This window comes from Myotis lucifugus, unplaced genomic scaffold (assembly GCF_000147115.1).
Source record: "Myotis lucifugus unplaced genomic scaffold, Myoluc2.0 scaffold_573, whole genome shotgun sequence".
Lineage (NCBI taxonomy): Eukaryota > Metazoa > Chordata > Mammalia > Chiroptera > Vespertilionidae > Myotis > Myotis lucifugus.
This window is the reverse complement of record NW_005871621.1, coordinates 391,021-410,003: the sequence shown is the minus strand read 5'-3', so window position 1 is coordinate 410,003 and position 18,983 is coordinate 391,021. Positions and strand designations below refer to the sequence as shown.

Sequence of the window (18,983 nt, the reverse complement as noted above, 5' to 3'; positions counted from 1 at the left end):
GCCCACAGGCCCTGGGGCCCCTGGCACAGCAAGGGAGCCTCCACTCTCTGCTGTTTCCCAATGTAGTTACCAAATAAAATCTCTCCCCTTCTCTCTCTCTCTCTCTCTCTCTCTCTCTCACACACACACACACACACACACACCCTCCAAATGCAAAGGAAGCCTCTTGGGGAGGCGGGGAGGCGGGTACTGAACAAACCCTGAGTGCAGCGAGGACACAGGCTGTGCCCCAGCGGAGTTCATCTGAGCCCAGCACGACCCCCCCTCCTGCGCCCCAGTCCCTGGGTCCAGGTGCAGCCTTCCCAGCGCCCCGCCCAGGCCCCGGGTGTCCCACCCCGAGCGTCAGCCTGGGAGGGGGGCGGGGGGGGGCGGGGAGCCAGTGTTCCCTCCGTGAGGAGTGTGGTCTGGGGACAGATGTGTCCTTTAGGAAGATCCTCTGCAACCTGGTGGTCTGGCAGCGCTGCTCCTGCAGGGACAGCAGGCTCTGCCCTCACTGCGGCCTGGGACTCCTGGGGTGACAGTGGCCGGACACCCCGCATCCCCTGCGAGATGGAGTAAGTGGATGCTAACCCACGGAGCCAGAGGGCCCCGGAGGAGCCTGCACGTTACCGACAGCGCTCCCCCAACCCCGGGAGCGCGGGAGCCTGCGGGGGCGTCCCTGTTCAGGGGGGTGGCAGCCGGGTTTGAGGCCCCGCATTAACCGGCGCTGCCCTGGGTTTAGTCCCGGTGCAGTGGAGAGGGAGGTGAGCAGCAAAATGCACGGGAGCCTAGCCGGCATGGCTGTCCTTTGTGGAGGCACCTCCCGCTGTGTCCCCCGCTCTGCACGGGGTGCTAACGAGGGCCCAAGTCCTTCCCCAAATACCCCGGTGGGTGGAAGGACTCACCCTGCTCTGTGGCGGGAAAGCCCGCGTGGAGAAGCCGGTGGGCGGGGAGAGGCGAGGCTGGAGAAGGTGGGGACCTGGTTGTCCCCGAGCTGGCGGGCGAGTGGAACCCTTCTCCCGCCTGGCGCAGGCGGAGTCGGTCTGAGCTGCTCCCCCCAGCGCTGCCACACAGGCCTGCGTGCCCCGCCCCCCTCGGCCGCTCCCCTCCGCACAGAGGTTGTGCTCCTTCCCGTCTACTAACCTAGGTCCTTGCGGCAGCACCGGTTCTCTCTGCCGCCAGTGACGTTGGAACAGCTGTTAATGACGCGTTCATTAAGAAGCCAGAACACATCTGCTCATTTCTGAGCACATTTCTGAGCTCCTGTCTGAGCTGCCTGAATCTTCCAATGTGTGTGATGAGAGTTATGTCGCAGGGACTCATTCTCTGGATCCTGCATGGACAGCTGTGCTAGAGCCATTAGCGCGTCACCCTGCGCAGCTGGCCCACGGCGGGGTGACCCAGGCCAGGGGCTGGGCCTGCGGGGACCTTTCTGAGGCAGAGCTGGAACCACGTGCGGTGCGCCTCCTGGTAGGCCCTCATCACCAGTGCTCAGTGGATGACACGGAGAACTGGGCCTTTCAGTTCCCTGAGCCCTAACACGGCGTTTCTTTGCAGCCCTGGTCGCTGGCACAGTGTGAGGTGGCACAGATGTGTTACCCTCGGTCATCATAAAAACCGCCCTTTAAAACTGAAATCAGATACTTTGCTCAAGGGGCTCCTGGCATTCATGTTAGAAACAGCAGACATAGCCCCACAATAAGATTATTTTACACATAAGAAAAGCAAAGCAAAAGGTCAAAGAGATTGGGAGCCAATGATCCACACGTAACCATCAACCCTCAGCTCAACGTGCTCACGCTCCTGAGCAATGTCCGCGAGAAGCCACTACTCACCAGTAACCCTGCCGGCATCATCCAGGGAGGACGCGTGTGAGCTGCTCCAGGCTGCGCTGTAGTTACTACAGGAGTAAAGGCCCCGAGCAGCAGAGACTGTTTCTCCAGGGAGCGGACCGATCACCAGCCAAGGTCACAGGTGGCCACTGTGCCCGAGGAGCTCCGAGAGTGAACAGCGCCCAGCCCATGGGGTGTGATGACTCCATGGCAATGCTACCTGCTGTTTCCAATGTCACCTTAACCGAAAAATTCTTTTGAAACTCAGCCGGCGGCCAATTACATGTTCCAGTAACCCACTAGAATATATCTAGCTCCACAGCATGTATTAGAAAAAATAAATTCTCAAATTTCATCTTGATTATTTGCATTTTACTTTTTCTTTTAAAAAAGGACTTATGGATTTAATCACTAGCAAACCCTTACTATACACGAAAGCCTGTCCAAGATCTGATAAGTTCAAATTAATACACTGTTTTGTCATCATAGTCCTAATGTCCAACAGTGGAGCACGAATTTAACAGCATGGAAGAAAAGTTTATATTTTTCCACAAACACAAAAACATTGGTAAATGCTAGAATTTCAATAATTAACTTGATATTTACTACTTGAATTCTGCATTTATGGGTTGATTTGCTGTGACTTATGGCTATTAGCTTAGCCACTGAGGGTTGGATGGACACACATCCTCCACAGACCAAACCTCCCTCATGACTAGGCAAGGGCAGCCTCAGATGAAGCAGCACATTTCTGCTTCCTGGGCCTGTTCAGAACACACACTTGAAATACAGCAGCAGCAGTAAATCTTATCCTTCTCTGACTTCAAATAACCTTTACATTTCAGAAGTAAGGGAGCCCAGCTGGTATGGCTCAGTGGTTGAGAGTCGATCTATGAACCAGGAGGTCACTGGTTCAATTCCCCATCAGGCTGTATGTCCGGGTTGCGGGCTCCAACCCAGGAAGGGGTGTGCAGGAGGCAGCCCATCAATGTTTCTCTCATCGATGTTTCTTTCTATCTCTCTCCCTTCCAAACTCTGAAATCAATAAAAACATATTTTAAAAAAAAGAAGTAAACAAATAATTTGGATCCTAATAATACTATAATATTAATATTGATAACTAACAATATATTGTTATATTATTATTAAACTAGAGGCCTGATACATGAAATTCGTGCAAGGGGCTCAGCCCTCAGAGCCACCTCGGCTTGTCTCGGCCCTCACAGCCCCGGCTTTGTCCAGAAGGTCGTCCAGAAGGATGTCTGGTCTAATTAGCATATTACACTTTTATTATTATAAACATCAGTTTTGATATACCAGATACGAAAGCTACTCTGAATACCTTATTTACTAACAATGCCTATTGCATTAGAATCAGTTGGGTGGATGACCTCATGCAGTGAGAATCTCTAAAAATCTACTCCTCCACATAAGCAATGAGAACACTGGCAATAATTGTCAAAATCAATCTTTACAGAACGCTGGAAATCAACCAAAAGCTTGCAACAATCTGAGGAGCATTTATTCAAGAAAATTTGCTGAATCTGAATAAGAATATTAGGCTCTGTGACATTTTACACTGCTGTGGATCCCGCTCCCTTTCCCAAACTCCTTGTAGAGTTTCAAAACCAACAGCCTCAAAGTCATGGTGGCCATGTCCTGACCACCCACTGCACCTGTGCATTCCCCACAGCTCTGCTCCCAGAAATGTCATCATCTAACCAGCCTGGCAGGTCCCAGGGGAATCCACTAGAGGGGAAACCCCCTCATAGGGCTTGTCTTGATCTGGCCTGAGAGTTCTTTCCCTGTGAACAGCTTTTTCCACAGAGTATTTGCATAAAACAACCAGTAACAATTGTTTAGCCTCAAAGTTGCCTGAGGTAGTGATAACAGTTGGCACAAATGAGAAGGCAGCCAAAAGCCTACACGGAGAAACTGGAGAATGAGGTGTTCGTAGGGGCTATGCACAGCTCTGGCCTATTCCTAGAAACCCAGAAGGCAAGATGAACATGCAGACCTGTGTTTCCACACAGGGAAGACCTGGGAAGGCCCTAACTCTGACCTCTGGCTGTCCTTGGGGTTCTGCACAGAAAGGAAGTGAAGGCTAAGCAAGGCTGCCAACTGCCTGACAAAGCATTTAGGACACTCCCTGGCCATGCAGAGCCCCTCCGTGAGAGGGAGACTTCTTGGCTCCAGGAATTTAAGGAATCTCAGTCCAATCATTAGCTGACCATTAAGCCAACCAAACCAAGACTTCAGTGGCCACACCCAACAAAGACTACAGAATTAGTGCAGACAAGTCACCAAATAAACCAAGAGCAACAATAACAAACAGCAACCAGAAACACGGGGGTGGGACAAGGATCTGACTTCCAGAGTTGCCATGTTATTTAACACTAGAGGCCCGGTGCGTGACATTCGTGCACGGGTCCCCTGCCACCGCCACTGGTTGGTCGCTTCTCTCTACAGGGCGACCGGTGGGCCCCCGGCTGGCACCCGCCTTGGCTGGCCTGGGGCCTGCGGGCTGGGGGCAGCTCCTGCACTGAGCGTCTGCCCCTGGTGGTCAGTGCACATCATAGCAACCGGTCGTTCTGCTGTTCAGTCGATTTGCATATTAGGGTTTTATTATATATAATGTTTATTATTCAACAAAATGTAAGATATGAAAAGAAACAAGAAAGTGTGACCCATACAAGGAAAAGAAGCAGCCATAGAATTCACTAAGTGGTCTCAAGAGCAAATTTGAGATGTCAAAGGAATCAGTAAACTTGAAGACATATCAGAAGAAATCATCAAATCAGAAGAGTAAACAGAAAAAAGATAAAAGGAAAATGAACAAAGCCTCAGACCTGGGGGTACAGTCAGGTGTACTAACATGCACACGGAAGTTCCACGGGGAGAGAAAGGTGTCGGAAGGATATTTAAAGAGCCCTGGCCAGTGTGGCTCAGGTGGTTGAGTGTCATCCCATGCATCAAAGGGTCACTGGTTCAATTCCTGGTCAGGGCACATGCCCAGGTTGCATGTTCCATGCAAAGTCAGAGGGCATGTGGGAGGCAACCAGTCGATGTTTCTCTCTCTCCCTCCTTCCTCTCTCTCTAAAAATCAATATAAAATTTTTGAGATACTGACCAAAAACTTCCCAAATTTGACACAAGGCATTAATCTACACAGCCAAAAAGCTCAGGATCAGCACAAAGGTATCCGCACCAAGACATATTATAACCAAACTGCCAACAGCCAAAGCAAAGAGAGAATCATGAAAGCAGCAGGGAGGAGCGGCTTCACAGTGTTCTCAACAGATTGACAGCCAGTTTCTCATCAGAAACCATCAGGACAGAAGACAGTGGGACAACATATTTAAAGTCTGGAGGGGGAAAGACTGTCAACCAAGAACCCTATATCTAACAAAATTATCCCTTAAAAGTGAAGAAAAAATTGAGACATTCCAAGATAAACAAAAACAGAGAATTTTTCACAAGCAGAACTTCCCTACAAGAAATAATATAAATGGAGTCCTTCAGGTTGAAGTGACACTAGAGAGTAACTCAAATCTACATAAAAAAATAAAGCACTGCCCGGCCAGTGCTGTTCGGTGGTTGAGAGTCGACCCATGCACCTGGAGGTCACCGTTTGATTACCGGTCAGGGCAAGTATGGCATGAGAAAACAAATAGCAAAATGGCAGATGCCAGGCCCACCCTGTCAATCATTACACAATCTAACTGCATATACACACCAATCAAAATGCGAACACCACTGGCAGGTACAGCCCTCCAAGAATTAGAGTTTCTTCCTGCCAAGTCAGGGCTGTCATTTCCTGTCTTTTATGGCAAGTCACACATTTCTTGTATATTTAAAGCATTCAAATCGTGGCCACTGGTGAGCAAATTCTAGGCTTCATAAAAACTGTTTTGGAAAATGTCAATGAACAACTCAAAACAAAGGCTAGTGAGGGAGAGGCAGGAGGTCCGAACTGCCGCTTGCCAACCACGCACTTTCTGCAAACTGCACAAAGGGCTTGTTCCTTCAAGGGGTCAGAGGCTGACAGGGAAAGTGACTCAGCCTCGTTTCAAAAAGCTCAGGGGGCCGCTTGCTGGTTCAGATTCCTCTGCGACCATGGCCTGTGGCAGCTGCGCCCACGGCCCGCCCTGGGAACACGTGGGACTGGCCCTGGCAGTGCGGCGTGGGCACGGCCTGCGAGGGCTGCCTGTCCCTGGTCCGTCACGGCTGCCCCCACAGGCCCCGAGTCCCCCAGCATCTCCTCTGGGACGAGGAGGCAGCCTGGCAGCCACGAAAGCCAGCAGGCGATGAGAAATGGGCTGTTTTCCTCTGGGCGGCCCACCCACCCGCCCTCAAAACTGGTCCTGTCAGCACCATCACTTTTAACACATCAGAGCTACTGCTCGCCCCAGAGCCTCTTCTGGCCCAGCCCACAGGGAGCAGGGAAGGCAGTGACAGTCCGCCTGCTCAGCCCAGAGGGGCCGAGGCTCAGGTTAGCAGAGCCGTCCTCTCAGCACGCCCCTGGGCCCGGGGAGGGGAGTGGCACCTGTTGCCCACAGTCCTCCTCTGTCTGGAGAAGCGCAGAGTGGTCAGCGTACACGTGTGCGGGGCCACGGGCCTCCCCCAGCCCTGGTAGCCTCACAGGCCCCAGCGCCCCAATGGGCTCGCTAAGGCCCAGGTCTCTCACCGTCTCTTCCCAGGCTCCGAGCAGGCCCTGAGCCGGACGTGGTCTGAGACCCACCGCCCTGTCCCAACACCTCTCCTCTGAAATGGGAACATCCGGAGGCCACCGCTGGTTCAAAGCCCTTGGCCCGACACCACTGGTCTGTCCGCCATGATCGGGAGCAGCTACTGGACCTTACGGATGAGGATCGGGCTCCGGGCGGGTGCGCTGCCTGAGGTCTCACTGCGGGTTCAGAGGAGGGGAGACGTGGCCAGAGCCGTGTGCTGTCCAGTGACATCGCTAGCCGCCTGACACGGGGGCGCTGAGAAATGAATACAGCGCTGGGTCTGAGCAGTGCAGACCAGACAAGATGCTGCCAGGCTTCCTCGGAAGCGGCAGGAGCGCCCCTGGCCCTCACCCTTCCTTCCGATGGGTGTGGCTGCTCAGCCTCAAGTCCTCAGACTCGCTGGTCTCAGGGGCTCAAGGCGGCTCCAGCTGCCGAGAAGGCTGTCTCCTCTCGCGTGTCCCTCTGGATACAGAACAGTGTCTCAGTTTCTTTAATTTTCTTTAAACATTTTTTTCATCACTGTTATACCCCACTACTCTCTTCCACCTCTGCCTCCCCTCCTCCCATGCAATAACCACAATGTCGTTCGTGTCCATGAGTTCTCTTTATGCTCAATTTCCTCCGCCCCATCTCCAGCTGCCTGCCTGCTCTCTATCTATAAGTCTCTGCATTTTTCTTGTTAGTTCCGTTTGTTCGTTAAACTCTACGTGAAATACATGGCACTTGTCTTTCTCTGACTGGCTTCTTTCACTTAACGTAAGCTATCCAGGCCCCTCCATGCTGTCACAAGGGTAACATTTTCTTCCTTTGTATGACCTAGTTTTCCATTGGGTAAATGTCCCATGGCTTCTTTACCCACTCATCTACTGACGGGCACGTGGGCTGCTTCCAAATCTTGGCTATTGTAAATAACGCTGCGATGAACATAGGGGGTATATGTTCTTTCCAATTGTGTTTCTGGTTTCTTCAGATAAATTCCCAGAAGTAGAATCACTAGGTCATAAGGCAGTTCCATTTTTAATTTTTTGAGGAAACTCCATACTGTTCTCCACAGTGGCTGCACTAATCTGCATTCCCACCAGCAGTGCACTAGCGTTCCCTTTTCTCCACATCCTCGCCAGCACTTGTTGTTTGTTGATTTATTGATGTAGCCATTCTGACAGGTGTGAGGTTATAGCTCATTGTGGTTTTAATTTGCATTTCTCTGGTGATCAGTGACCTTGAGCATCTTTTCATATGTCTATTGGCATCTGTACGTCCTCTTTGGAGAGGTGTCTATTCAGGTCCTCTGCCCATGTTTTAATGGATTGTGTGTTTTTAGGTGTTGAGTTTCTAAGCATATACGCTTTCCAAAAGGAACGAGGTCGCGATGCCGAGTGCGGGCTGCAAGGAACAGGCGTCCTGAATGTGTCCTAGCTGCACAGCGCCCCCTCTCCACGCCTCCCCCCCTGCCCTGCAGCGTTCGGGGCGGGGCTGCGGGGCCTTAAACGAGGCACAGGTCCCGCAGTCAGGCAGCCTGGTGTGATGAACCAAACACAAACACAAAGGAAAGGCAGCTCAGCTCCTTCAGGGCTGTGATGTCCTCCTCCCCTGTCACGCTCAGTCCACAGTCCCCCAGGCTCCCAGAGGCCCGCCCCAGGCAAGGCACCCCAACTGACCTGCTGGCTGCTCCCAGTCTGGAGACTCTGCCTGGCCAGGGGGAAAGCCACCTCCTTTCCTTCCTGAAATCAGGTGCGAGGAAGTGGGGGGCTAGGGGAGAGCGGGAGGCAGGCTGCACTGCACCCTTAACCCACGACCCTGGCTGCCATTTTTTTTCTGGGGAGGCCAGGGCCAGCCACGTGCGGGAGGCTGAGCAGCAGGTGCCAGGCCTGTCTCTGACGACTGAGCTCCCCAGAGAGAACCAGCAGGGAAAGCTGGTTTCTTCTAAAAGCCAACACGCGATGTTTTATTCAATTAGAAAAGAATGGGGTGAGAGAAAAACTCCCAAGTTTCTTTTCACTAATTTTATTTAGATCTGATCAATTTCACTTAGAATATCTATGCAATCATTTTTCAGTGTGAGATGCACGTGTGTGTGTGTGTGTGTGTGTGTGTGTGAACCCTTAGAAACTTACTTGTATAACTTCGCATTTTGGGTCTATAGAAATAATTTTATTTTCATATTGCAGCACAGTAGACTTACAATCAACATTATTCCTGAAGTGCAGTATATACATTATTCACATCAAAAACTAAGAACAGAAAGCTTCATATGCAGGAAATGTCTTAGAACGCCTACCTACGTTTGGATCTGTTTCGACGGGACACTAGCTTACACTCTGGCTGAGTGGCATTACAGTGGGACAAGTGCACGTGGGCCGCCTTCAGGGGCGCCGCTGGCTCGCCGCTCCTCGCTTTGGTCACGGAGGTCAGGCGCTGAGCCATTCCCAGAAGCACACTGTTACACTGGCACTTCCAAGGCCGCTGTCTGTTCTACTCCCCCTTATAGCGAGGGGATCTTTTCTCCTTAAAAGCCAGAAGACCTTCAAGTCTGTCTTTCGTTGGAATGGTCTAAGAGAAACAAAACATTATGTGATGTGTACCAAAAGTAAAAACTGGGAAAACAGTTTTGACAAGTTTTATCGAAGAAAACGAATTAGAACACAATCTAAAATTTTGAAATCTAGTAGTCATTTGAACAATCCTAATTATGTGTCCAAATTTATTATTCCAATTCCAACTATGGTTTTTCTCCATTTCAAATATACTTTAAACAATTAATAGGCTTTATTTTTTAGACAATTTTAGGTTAGGTTCACACAAAAAATTGAGCCACAGTTCAGAGTTCCCATAGACCAGTGGTCAGCAAACTGTGGCCCCTTGAGTGTGGCTCTTCCACAAAATACCACGTGCGGGCACGCACGTACAGTGCGATTGAAACTTCGTGGCCACACTCAAGGGGCCAAAGAGCCGCATGTGGCTCGCGAGCCGCAGTTTGCCGACCACTGCCATAGACTCCCTCAGGACCCCAACCATCCTCTAATATTAATACCTTGCCTGAGTGGTACATTTGTTACAACTGATGAAACCAACATCCATATATTATAACTGAAGCCCAGAGTTTGCATTAGGGCTCACCGAGTGGCCTCTTTCATGGACTCTGACAATGTGTGTGCGGATCCACCATACAGCGCCCTACAGAAACATTCCCGCTTTAAACATCCCGGGTGGCCGCAATTCATCCCTGCCCGACCCACTGACTCTTCCAGAATGGCACGGAGTTGAAATCATGTCGTGTGCAGCCTTTTAGATGGAAGTCCTGCACTTAGCAATGCGCATTACAGTTTCTGATGCCCTTCTGTGGCGGGCAAGTCATGTCCTGTGATCGTGGCTAATACTCCACTGTCGGGGCCCCACAGTCTACCCATCACCTCCCAAAGGCCGTCTGCGCATTATAAGTAACGCTGCCCTGGACGTGGTGCAGGCTTTGTGTGGACGGAAGTCTCAGCTCGCCTGCTTACACACATCCTGCTGGACCACAGGGTCAGAGGCTTCACTTTGCAAGAAATGGCCAAATCGTAGCTCATTTTTATTTACATTTCTTAATGACATATGTTAAGGATCTTTTCGTCTGCTCATTTGCCGTCTGTACATCTACTCTGGTGAGGTCTGTGTTCAAATCTCTTACCCACCTTTCAACGAGTTATTTTCTTGTTGCTGAGTTTTAAGTTCTTTGTGAGTTAGACACACACCCTTCATAAGTGTTTTGCAAAGATTCCGCCCCCCCCCCCCCCCCCCGCAGACTGCAGCTTGTCTTCTTATTCTCTTTGCTGTGTCTTTTGCAGAGTATTCATTTTAATAAAGTCAAACATGATTTTTTCCTCTCATTTTTACACTTCTGGTGGTATATCTAAAAAGTCACTGCCAAATCCAAAGTCACCTAGATTTTCTGTTATCTTCAAGAGGTTTATCATTTTTCATTTGAAAGTCTATGGCCATTCTGAGTTAATGTTTATGTAAAGCCAGTGTCTAGATTCACTGTTTTGTAAGTTGAATATCCAGATGCCTTAGTACTATTTGCTTTCAAGACGATCTTCTCTGTGTCGAATTGCCTTTGTTCACGTGTCAAAGATCAGCTAACTGTACCTGAGTGAGTCTACTTCTGGATTCCCCATCCTGTCCCAGTGATCTATTTGTCTGTCTTTTGGCCACTACCACACTGTCTTGATTGCTGTAGCTTTATAGTTAGTCTTCAAGTTGGGTAGTGTCAGTCTTCAAACTTTGTTCTTCTTCAATCTTGTGTTGACTAACCTGGGTTTTGGACTTTCCATATAAACTTTAGAAACAGTTTGCCAATATAAAGAAGTAACTTGTTGGGATTTTTATTGGGATTGCACTGATATATAGGTCATGTTGTGAAGAAGTGAAATCTTAATAATATTAAATCCTACTATCCATAAACATGGGCCATCTCTCCATTGACTTAGATCTTTTTTTTTTTAATGTATCTTTATTGGTTTCAGAGAGGAAAGGAGAGGGAGATATAGAAACATCAATGATGAGAGAGAATCATTGATTGGCTGCCTCCTGCACGCCCCCACAGAGGATTAAGCCTGCAACCCGGGCATGTGCCCTGACCAGGAATGGAACTGTGATCTCCTGGTTCAAAGGTCAATACTCAACCACTGAGCCACGCCAGCCAGGCTTACTTAGATTTTGATTTTTCACCAGTTTTGTAGTTTTCCTTCTATAGACCTTGCAAATATTTTGTTAGATTTATACCCAAGTATTTTTTTTTTTGCTAATGTAAATGATATTGTGCTTTTAATTTAAAATTCTTCATTGCTGGTATACAGGGAAGCAACTTACTTTTGTATATACTAACCCCGTGTTATGCAATCTTGCTGTACTTGCTTATGAGTTAGTGTGATTGGTTGATTCTTTGGGGTTTTCTACATAGGCAATCATGTAATATATAAATAGTTTTATTTCCTCCCTCCCAATCTGTACAACTTTCATTTCTTTTTGTCTTATTCTATTAGCTAGAACTTCTAGTAGATGCTAAAAAGAAGTGGTAAGAGGGTACATCCTTGCCCTATTCCTTATCATCTATATATATCAAAGCCTAAGCGACCGTTTGACCTGTAGCTATGACATGCACTGACCACCAGAGGGCAGACACTCAATGCACAGACATGGAAACATGGAACAGACTAATGAATTTCAGAGGGAAGAGGGGAGGATAGAGGGTGGGAAGAGATTAACCAAAGATCTTATATTTATACTAGAGGCCTGGTGCATGAATTCGTGCACCAGTGGGTCCCTTGGCCTGGCCTGCGGGGATTGGGCCGAGACCGGCAGTCCGACATCCCCCGAGGGGTCCGGATTGCAAGAGGGTGCAGGCCAGGCTGAGGGATCCCACTGGTGCACAAATCTGTGCACTAGGCCTCTAGTTAAATATATTAGCTGTAGGTTTTTGTAGACATTCTTATTAAGTTGAGAAAGCTCCCCTCTAATCATAATTTTCTGAGAGTTTTTAATCATGAATGGGTGTTGGATTTTGTCAAATGCCTTTTCCTCATCTGTTAATATAATTGTATTTCTCCTGCTTAGTCTATTGATGTGGTGGATTACATTAATTGATTTTCAAGTGTTGGATGAGCCTTGCATATCTGGTTATGGCATATAATTTTTGTTATACATTGTTGGATTTGATTTGCTAATACTTCATTGAGAATTTTTATATCTACCTTCATCAGAAATAGAAGTCTGCAGTTCTCCTTTTTTTGTAATTTCTTTGGTTTTGGTAACAAGGCAATACTGCTCTCATAGAATAAGTTTCAGAAAGTGTTCCTTCTGCTTCTTTTTTCTGAAAAAGACCTGATATAATTTCTTCCTTAAATGTCAGAAAGAATTCACCAGTGAACCCACCTGGGTCTGATGCTTCCTATTTTGGAAGGTTAATTATTGATTTAATTTATTTAACAAACATACTACTCAGATGATTTTTCCTTGTGCGAATTCTGGTATTTTGTGTATTTCAAAGAATTGGTCCATTTTATCTAGGTTATCAGATTTTTGGGCAAAGAGCTGTTGACAGTATTCCTTTATTCTCCTTAGTGTCCATGGGATCTGTAGTGATGGACCTTCTTGCATTTCTGATGTTGGTAATTTTTATCTTCTCTCTTTTATCCTTGGTTGCCTGGCTAGAAGTTTATCAATATTATAGAGTTTTACAAAGAACCAACTTTTGGTTTTGTTGATCTTTTTCTATTGTTTTTCTATTTTCACTGATTTCTGCTCTAAAGTTTATTTTTTCTTCTGCTTACTTTACATCTAACTTGCTCTTAATTATAAAGTGGAAACTTATTGATTTAGATATTTCTTCTTTTCTAATATATGCATTCAATGCTACAAATTCTCTCAAAGCAATTGCTTTCAATGTATTCCCACAAATTTTGGTAAATTTCATTTTCATTTTGATTCAGTTCAGCAACATCTGAATTTCTCTTGAGACTTCTTCTCTGACACATGTGCCTTGCTTAACCTTCATTAAAGATTAAAACCCACCATTGGAAAGTGGGATCTTCCACCTGTATTTCTAGTTCAATTCCACTGTGGTCTGGCAGAATACTTGGTATGATTTCTGTTCCTTTACGCTTGTTAAGGTGTGATTTGTAAACAAATATGCTTTTAAACTTTTTCTTTGGCCTCAGAGGCTCCGTACAAGGCCTATAGTTCACGGCACTCACGGCATGTGCTCACCAACAACAGGTGGTGGTTTCCACGCGCCCAGGCAGAGTAACTCCACCCACGCTCCTTCCACGACCACCGTCTAATGGAGGCTGAGGCAGTTTCTAATTCTCAGGAAAGGCAGGACAAAGCGCGTTTGCTACTTTAGGTGCTCTAAAGCAGTTACATCTTTCAGAAAAGCAGAAGGGAAGATGAACGGGAGGAAGGGGGCGGGGGAGACAAGGGAGGAAGGAAGGACCGTTTGTTCCCCTACAGAAAGCCCCAATAATTTGTGTACAAAACAGGAAACTGGGTACTGGAATTAGGGCTAGGGAAGGCTGCGAATGCCAGGAAAAGCAGTGAGTCTTCAACACCTATGCTCCGCAGCAGGCACCCGCTCACGATGCCCGCCTCCCGCCTCCCACCTCCACGCTGCACCTGCAGTGAGGGGTCAAGTCACACCCACAAGAAAAACCTGAGTCAGAGAGACAGCTCTAGCACAAGTGGTACTAAGTTGTTCTAAGAGTTTTCTAAATTATGTAGATAGGAGTCATTAGTTTGTGAACAGAATCAACCAAAAGAGCTGGGACAGTCAAATAGAAACCATTTTAACATTTGTGTGGCTTCGGAGTGAGTGTGACCTTGCTCAGCCATGTATAATTCACCTGACTTACACCGGAGGCACTGACTGTGACTGTGTTACATACCTGAGCATAACAAGCTTCTTCTATGGCCAACCCTGTTACTAAATCGACCTGAGGATAAAAGCATAATTCACGTCAGCAGGAATTCCTTTTTAAAGCACGGGATACTCAATGTAAATCAAACTCACACCCTATCCCCAGAGAACAGAGCCTTCGCTGGAACATGGCAAATCACAAGGAGGCCAGCAGGGGGACTCTGGAACCGAGGCCTGGTTCACTCCGCCTCCACCACTGGGAGCTGTGAGGCCCTGGGGCGGTATTCCACCTCCCTGTGCGTGAGAGGCGTCTGCACAGGGGCTCACCCAGCTCCTACCCATCAAGGGTGCTGTGAGGGTGAGACGAACTAATGCGGGTGAGGACTCTATAAAGTGCCTAGATACACAGGCAGAACTCAGAGACACTGCGGGCTCGGCTCCAGTTCACAGCGATAAAGCACATACCACAATAAAGTCACACGGTTTTTTGGTTTCCCTCCACATATAGAAGTTATGTTTACACTACACTGTAGTCCATTAAGTGTGCAATAGTACTATGTCTAAAACAACAATGTGCATTTCTTAGTTAAAACATACTGCATTGCTAAAAATGCTCGCCATCACCTGAGCCTTCAGTGAGTCCTCGTGTCTGTGCTGTTGGAGGGTCTTGCCTGGTTGTTGATGGAAATGCAATTATCTGTTAATCACAATAAAGTGCAATAAAATGAGGTGTGGGGGGGGGGCTGGGGGGGGTGTATGTGTGTGAGACGGCAAGGGCACACAGCCAGGGTCACATAAGGTGTTTGCTACTAAATATTGTTACTATTATGTAAGAATTTTAAAAACCAATCAAGTACTTTGTAAATGTTAAAAACTGCATTATTGCTAACAAATTCAATTTCTTTTTACTGCTGGGAAGCCCAGGATAATACAGTGGGCTCTGGATATGCAAGGAATAAGCATCTTTCTTAAAAACTCCATCATTTAACCAAAACAGAACTGCTGCAGGTGCAAGCCCACGCCAACGGCTGCCTGCCCTGCCCGGCCTGGCCTCCACTGCCGGAGCCCCGCCCAGGACGGTCCAGGACACACCTGGCAGCACCTGCAGGGAGGCGCGTGAAGCAGGCAGCACCTAGGAGTGCCAGGTGCAGAGCCAGGCGCCCCGATGCGTGTTCGCTAACAAGGTGCCGGCACTGAGAATGCGCAGAAGGCCCTTTGCTCTGGTTCTCCATGGACTACAGTCAGGAAGTCTATTAACTCAATGGGAAAACCACAAGCTGTGCGGCCATCAGAGAAATCACCGAACTCTGTGATTATGATACTGAGTTCACTAACACCTATTTGCAGGATTAAATGAGTATTATGCTAAGTGAAATAAGTCAGTCAGAGAAAGACAAGTAGCACATGATCTCACTCATGTGTGGAATCTAATGAACACAATAAACTGATGAACAAAACAGACCCAGAGACACAGAAGCATAGAACAGACTGTGGAATCTCAGAGGGAAGGCGGGGGTCGGGGTTGGGAAGAGATTAACTAAAGACCCTGTATGCATATATGCACAGCCCATGGACACAGACAATAGTGCGGTGAAGGCCTGGGGTAGGGGTGGGGGGTGGGTGGAGGGGGTCAATGGGAAAAAAGGGGACATCTGTAATATTTTCAATAATAAAGATAAATAAAATAAAATAAAAAGAATCTCAGTAGCTTTCAGTGACAGTGGCATTGAAACAGCTATATTTTAGAACATTAAAATATAATGTAGAAGTCTAAAGATGGTTCATTTAAATTAAATCTCCATTACCTACTCCAACAACAAACTCAACCATCAAGGAACTTACCTCCATCCCCTGATTAATTGCTAATTTTGCCACTCGCATTGCAACAGGTCCCTAAAATTAAAATTAAAAAAACAGATTTAATCACTATCTATGCCAGTGGTCGGCAAACTCATTAGTCAACAGAGCCAAATATCAACAGCACGATTGAAATTTCTTTTGAGAGCCAAAATTTTTAAACTTAAACTATATAGGTAGGTACATTGTTATTAACTTAATTAGGGTCCTCCTAAGGCTTAGGAAGAGCCTCACTCAAGGGGCCAAAGAGCCGCATGTGGCTCGCGAGCCGCAGTTTGCCGACCACGGATCTATGATAATTATGCTGTACATCTCAACAGTATCTAAAGATTCCCATTGCTGGGTCCGAGGCCTGGAGGCAGCCATGGCTGTTCAGAGGCAGCTGATGGGCAGAAGTCTCTCTAGGAGCCCTGCGAGGCCTTAGGCAGGAAGCGGAGCAGCTCCCCTCCGCGTGCGTGTGGCGTGCGCTGCAGCCTCCATAGGACGCGGCTGGCAGGCTGCACGCTGGGAGGTCGCACGGGACTTACCTCTCTCCAGCAAATCTCCCTGGAAGTTAAGAAAAAAGGAAAGGAGACTGCGTGTTGGGCAGGACACCACAGCCGCTGGAGTGTGACGGCGTCCTCCGCATCGTCAGACATCCATCCCCATGGGGGTGGCGTGGTGTTTCAGACACGGGCTGTCTCCTCCCAGGGCCTGGAGAACTAACCACGATGGTGACCTACAGTGAAACAGGCCCCAGCCAGGGCCCAGCGTCCCAGGAAGTCACGAGGAAGAACAGGGTGTCCCCGGGAGAAGGAAAGCGGGACTCCTGTCCTGGAAGCCCACAGCCCTGAGACTGAGCCATGATGCACCCAGGCTTAGAACTCAATGGCCTGCTGTGAAACGGCTTTTGAATGACAATGAAAGGGAGGCTCTAAGTAACAGGGACAGCAAGGACCCCAGGGCGTGGGGGGCTGGACCAAGTCTGTCTGGAAGAGGCTCTCCTCCTCCTCCTACTCAGGGCGCTGGAGGCTCGCCAGCCCGCCTCTTCTCCTCCTCCCAACGAGTCAGAACCTCAGAATCCTTCCAGCAGGATCTGCACCCTGGTGCGCACACAGCAGTGCTCTTTAGGAAACATCAGCTCATTGATTTTTACACCAGTGCTCCTCTCACTGAGCGCCACCCCCCCCCAGGCATGGCGCTGGGCCCGGCTGCTGGCCAGCATGCTCCCAGGGCCGCCAGGCTCTGCCGCGGCCACACCCTGGCCAGCAAGGCTCAGGGAACCGGAAAGGCTTAGATACCGGCTGGTTGGCTTAGCTGCTCTCCCAGATACTGAACCAATGCCTCTCCATCTAGATAAGCCTTTTTCTCAGACAGGAAAATGGAAGCGACATCCAATACAGAAATCACCTGGAAATACGAAGCTCAGAGAAGCTTTCTAGTTATTTGGAAGAGTCACCTTTCAGTGACAAAGACCATAAAGTAAAGATGACCCCCCTCCAGTGGCTGTGTAACTTCTGCGTCTGGCGTCACAGTTAAGCATCTGCTGCTGTCACTCGGCACCATCCTGACGGGAGGAGTTCGCTTCTGCCACTCGTGTTCTCAGAGGCTGGTCCCCAGGCGCCACGGGAGGCCCGCGGTGCTCCATGTGGAGCATGGGGTGCACAGCAGCCGGGGCGGGAAAGGGGGGGACCGCGCAGGGGCAGCTGAGGACAGTGACGGCACCAACGCCCCGAGGGTTTCGGAGCGGGAGGACCCGGGACGGCAGGGTGGGGCTCTGGAGAGGAGCTGAACTCCGTCCAGCCGGGAGCATCTATCAGGACTGGGACCGGGCCACAGCCTGCTCAAGCGCCCGATTTACCTGACGGGTTGGTCATGAAGGTGGAAGCCAAGGGCAGTCAGCTAACTAACATTTAAACTATGACTTCTGATACCTGTACCTTTAATCCCTCTAAAGGTAGACATTTCCCTAACATTTTTGAGAAATATAATTACTGAAGTAACAGTGAGAGTCTTTTTTTTTCTTAACAGCAATAACAGTCTTTTCTATTTGCTCTCTCTCCATCGATTCAGAGTGTAAGGCTCTGTGGCCTTCCATGGGGAACAAATTATCTGAGGGCCCTGCTCTGAGAGAGCTTAGAGCTCACACGCTAATCGAGGAGGACTAAAGCAGTACCAGCACCAGCCCCTGACAGCTCCTGGGACAGGTGTGTCACCTCATAGCCCAGGGACAGGTGTGTCACCTCTGACAGCCCTGGGGACAGGTGTGTCACCTTTGACAGTCCTGGGGACAGGTGTGTCACCTCTGGTAGCCCTGGGACAGGTGTGTCACCTCTGACAGATCTGGGACAGGTGTGTCACCTCTGGTAGCCCTGGGACAGGTGTGTCACCTCTGACAGCCCTGGGACAGGTGTGTCACCTTTGACAGTCCTGGGACAGGTGTGTCACCTCTGACAGCCCTGGGACAGGTGTGTCACCTCTGACAGCTCTGGGACAGGTGTGTCACCTCTGGTAGCCCTGGGACAGGTGTGTCACCTCTGACAGCCCTGGGACAGGTGTGTCACCTCTGACAGCTCTGGGGACAGGTGTGTCACCTCTGACAGCCCTGGGGACAGGTGTGTCACCTCTGACAGCCCTGGGGACAGGTGTGTCACCTTTGACAGTCCTGGGGACAGGTGTGTCACCTCTGACAGCCCTGGGGACAGGTGTGTCACCTCTGGTAGCCCTGGGACAGGTGTGTCACCTCTGACAGCCCTGGGACAGGTGTGGCACCTCTGACAGCCCTGGGGACGGGTGTGTCACCTCTGACAGCCCTGGGACAGGTGTGTCACCTCTGACAGCCCTGGGGACAGGTGTGTCACCTCTGACAGCCCTGGGGACAGGTGTGGCACCTCTGACAGCCCTGGGACAGGTGTGGCACCTCTGACAGATCTGGGACAGGTGTGTCACCTCATAGCCCTGGGACAGGTGTGTCACCTCTGACAGCTCTGGGACAGGTGTGTCACCTCTGGTAGCCCTGGGACAGGTGTGTCACCTCTGACAGCCCTGGGACAGGTGTGTCACCTCTGACAGCTCTGGGACAGGTGTGTCACCTTTGACAGTCCTGGGGACAGGTGTGTCACCTCTGGTAGCCCTGGGACAGGTGTGTCACCTCTGACAGCCCTGGGACAGGTGTGGCACCTCTGACAGCCCTGGGACAGGTGTGGCACCTCTGAC

The 18,983-nt window shown here is 49.3% G+C and overlaps 1 protein-coding gene across 3 annotated transcripts in view; it reads right to left on the bottom strand.

Moving 5' to 3' along the window:
• Positions 1-8,670: 8,670 nt before the first annotated feature.
• The window catches only part of AUH (AU RNA binding methylglutaconyl-CoA hydratase), a 157,220-nt gene continuing 146,907 nt past the window's right edge, over positions 8,671-18,983 (bottom strand). The window contains exons 8-10 of one of the 3 annotated variants that reach the window (XM_023745710.1): positions 15,774-15,826; positions 13,960-14,007; positions 8,671-9,091 (exon numbers count right to left, since the gene is read on the bottom strand). In XM_023745710.1, the coding sequence (XP_023601478.1) occupies positions 9,014-9,091; positions 13,960-14,007; positions 15,774-15,826 (179 nt within the window). In that variant the 3' untranslated portion in view covers positions 8,671-9,013. The remainder of the gene's footprint in view (positions 9,092-13,959; positions 14,008-15,773; positions 15,827-18,983) is intronic. The other 2 variants (XM_014446776.2, XM_023745711.1) reach the window with 2 other exon arrangements.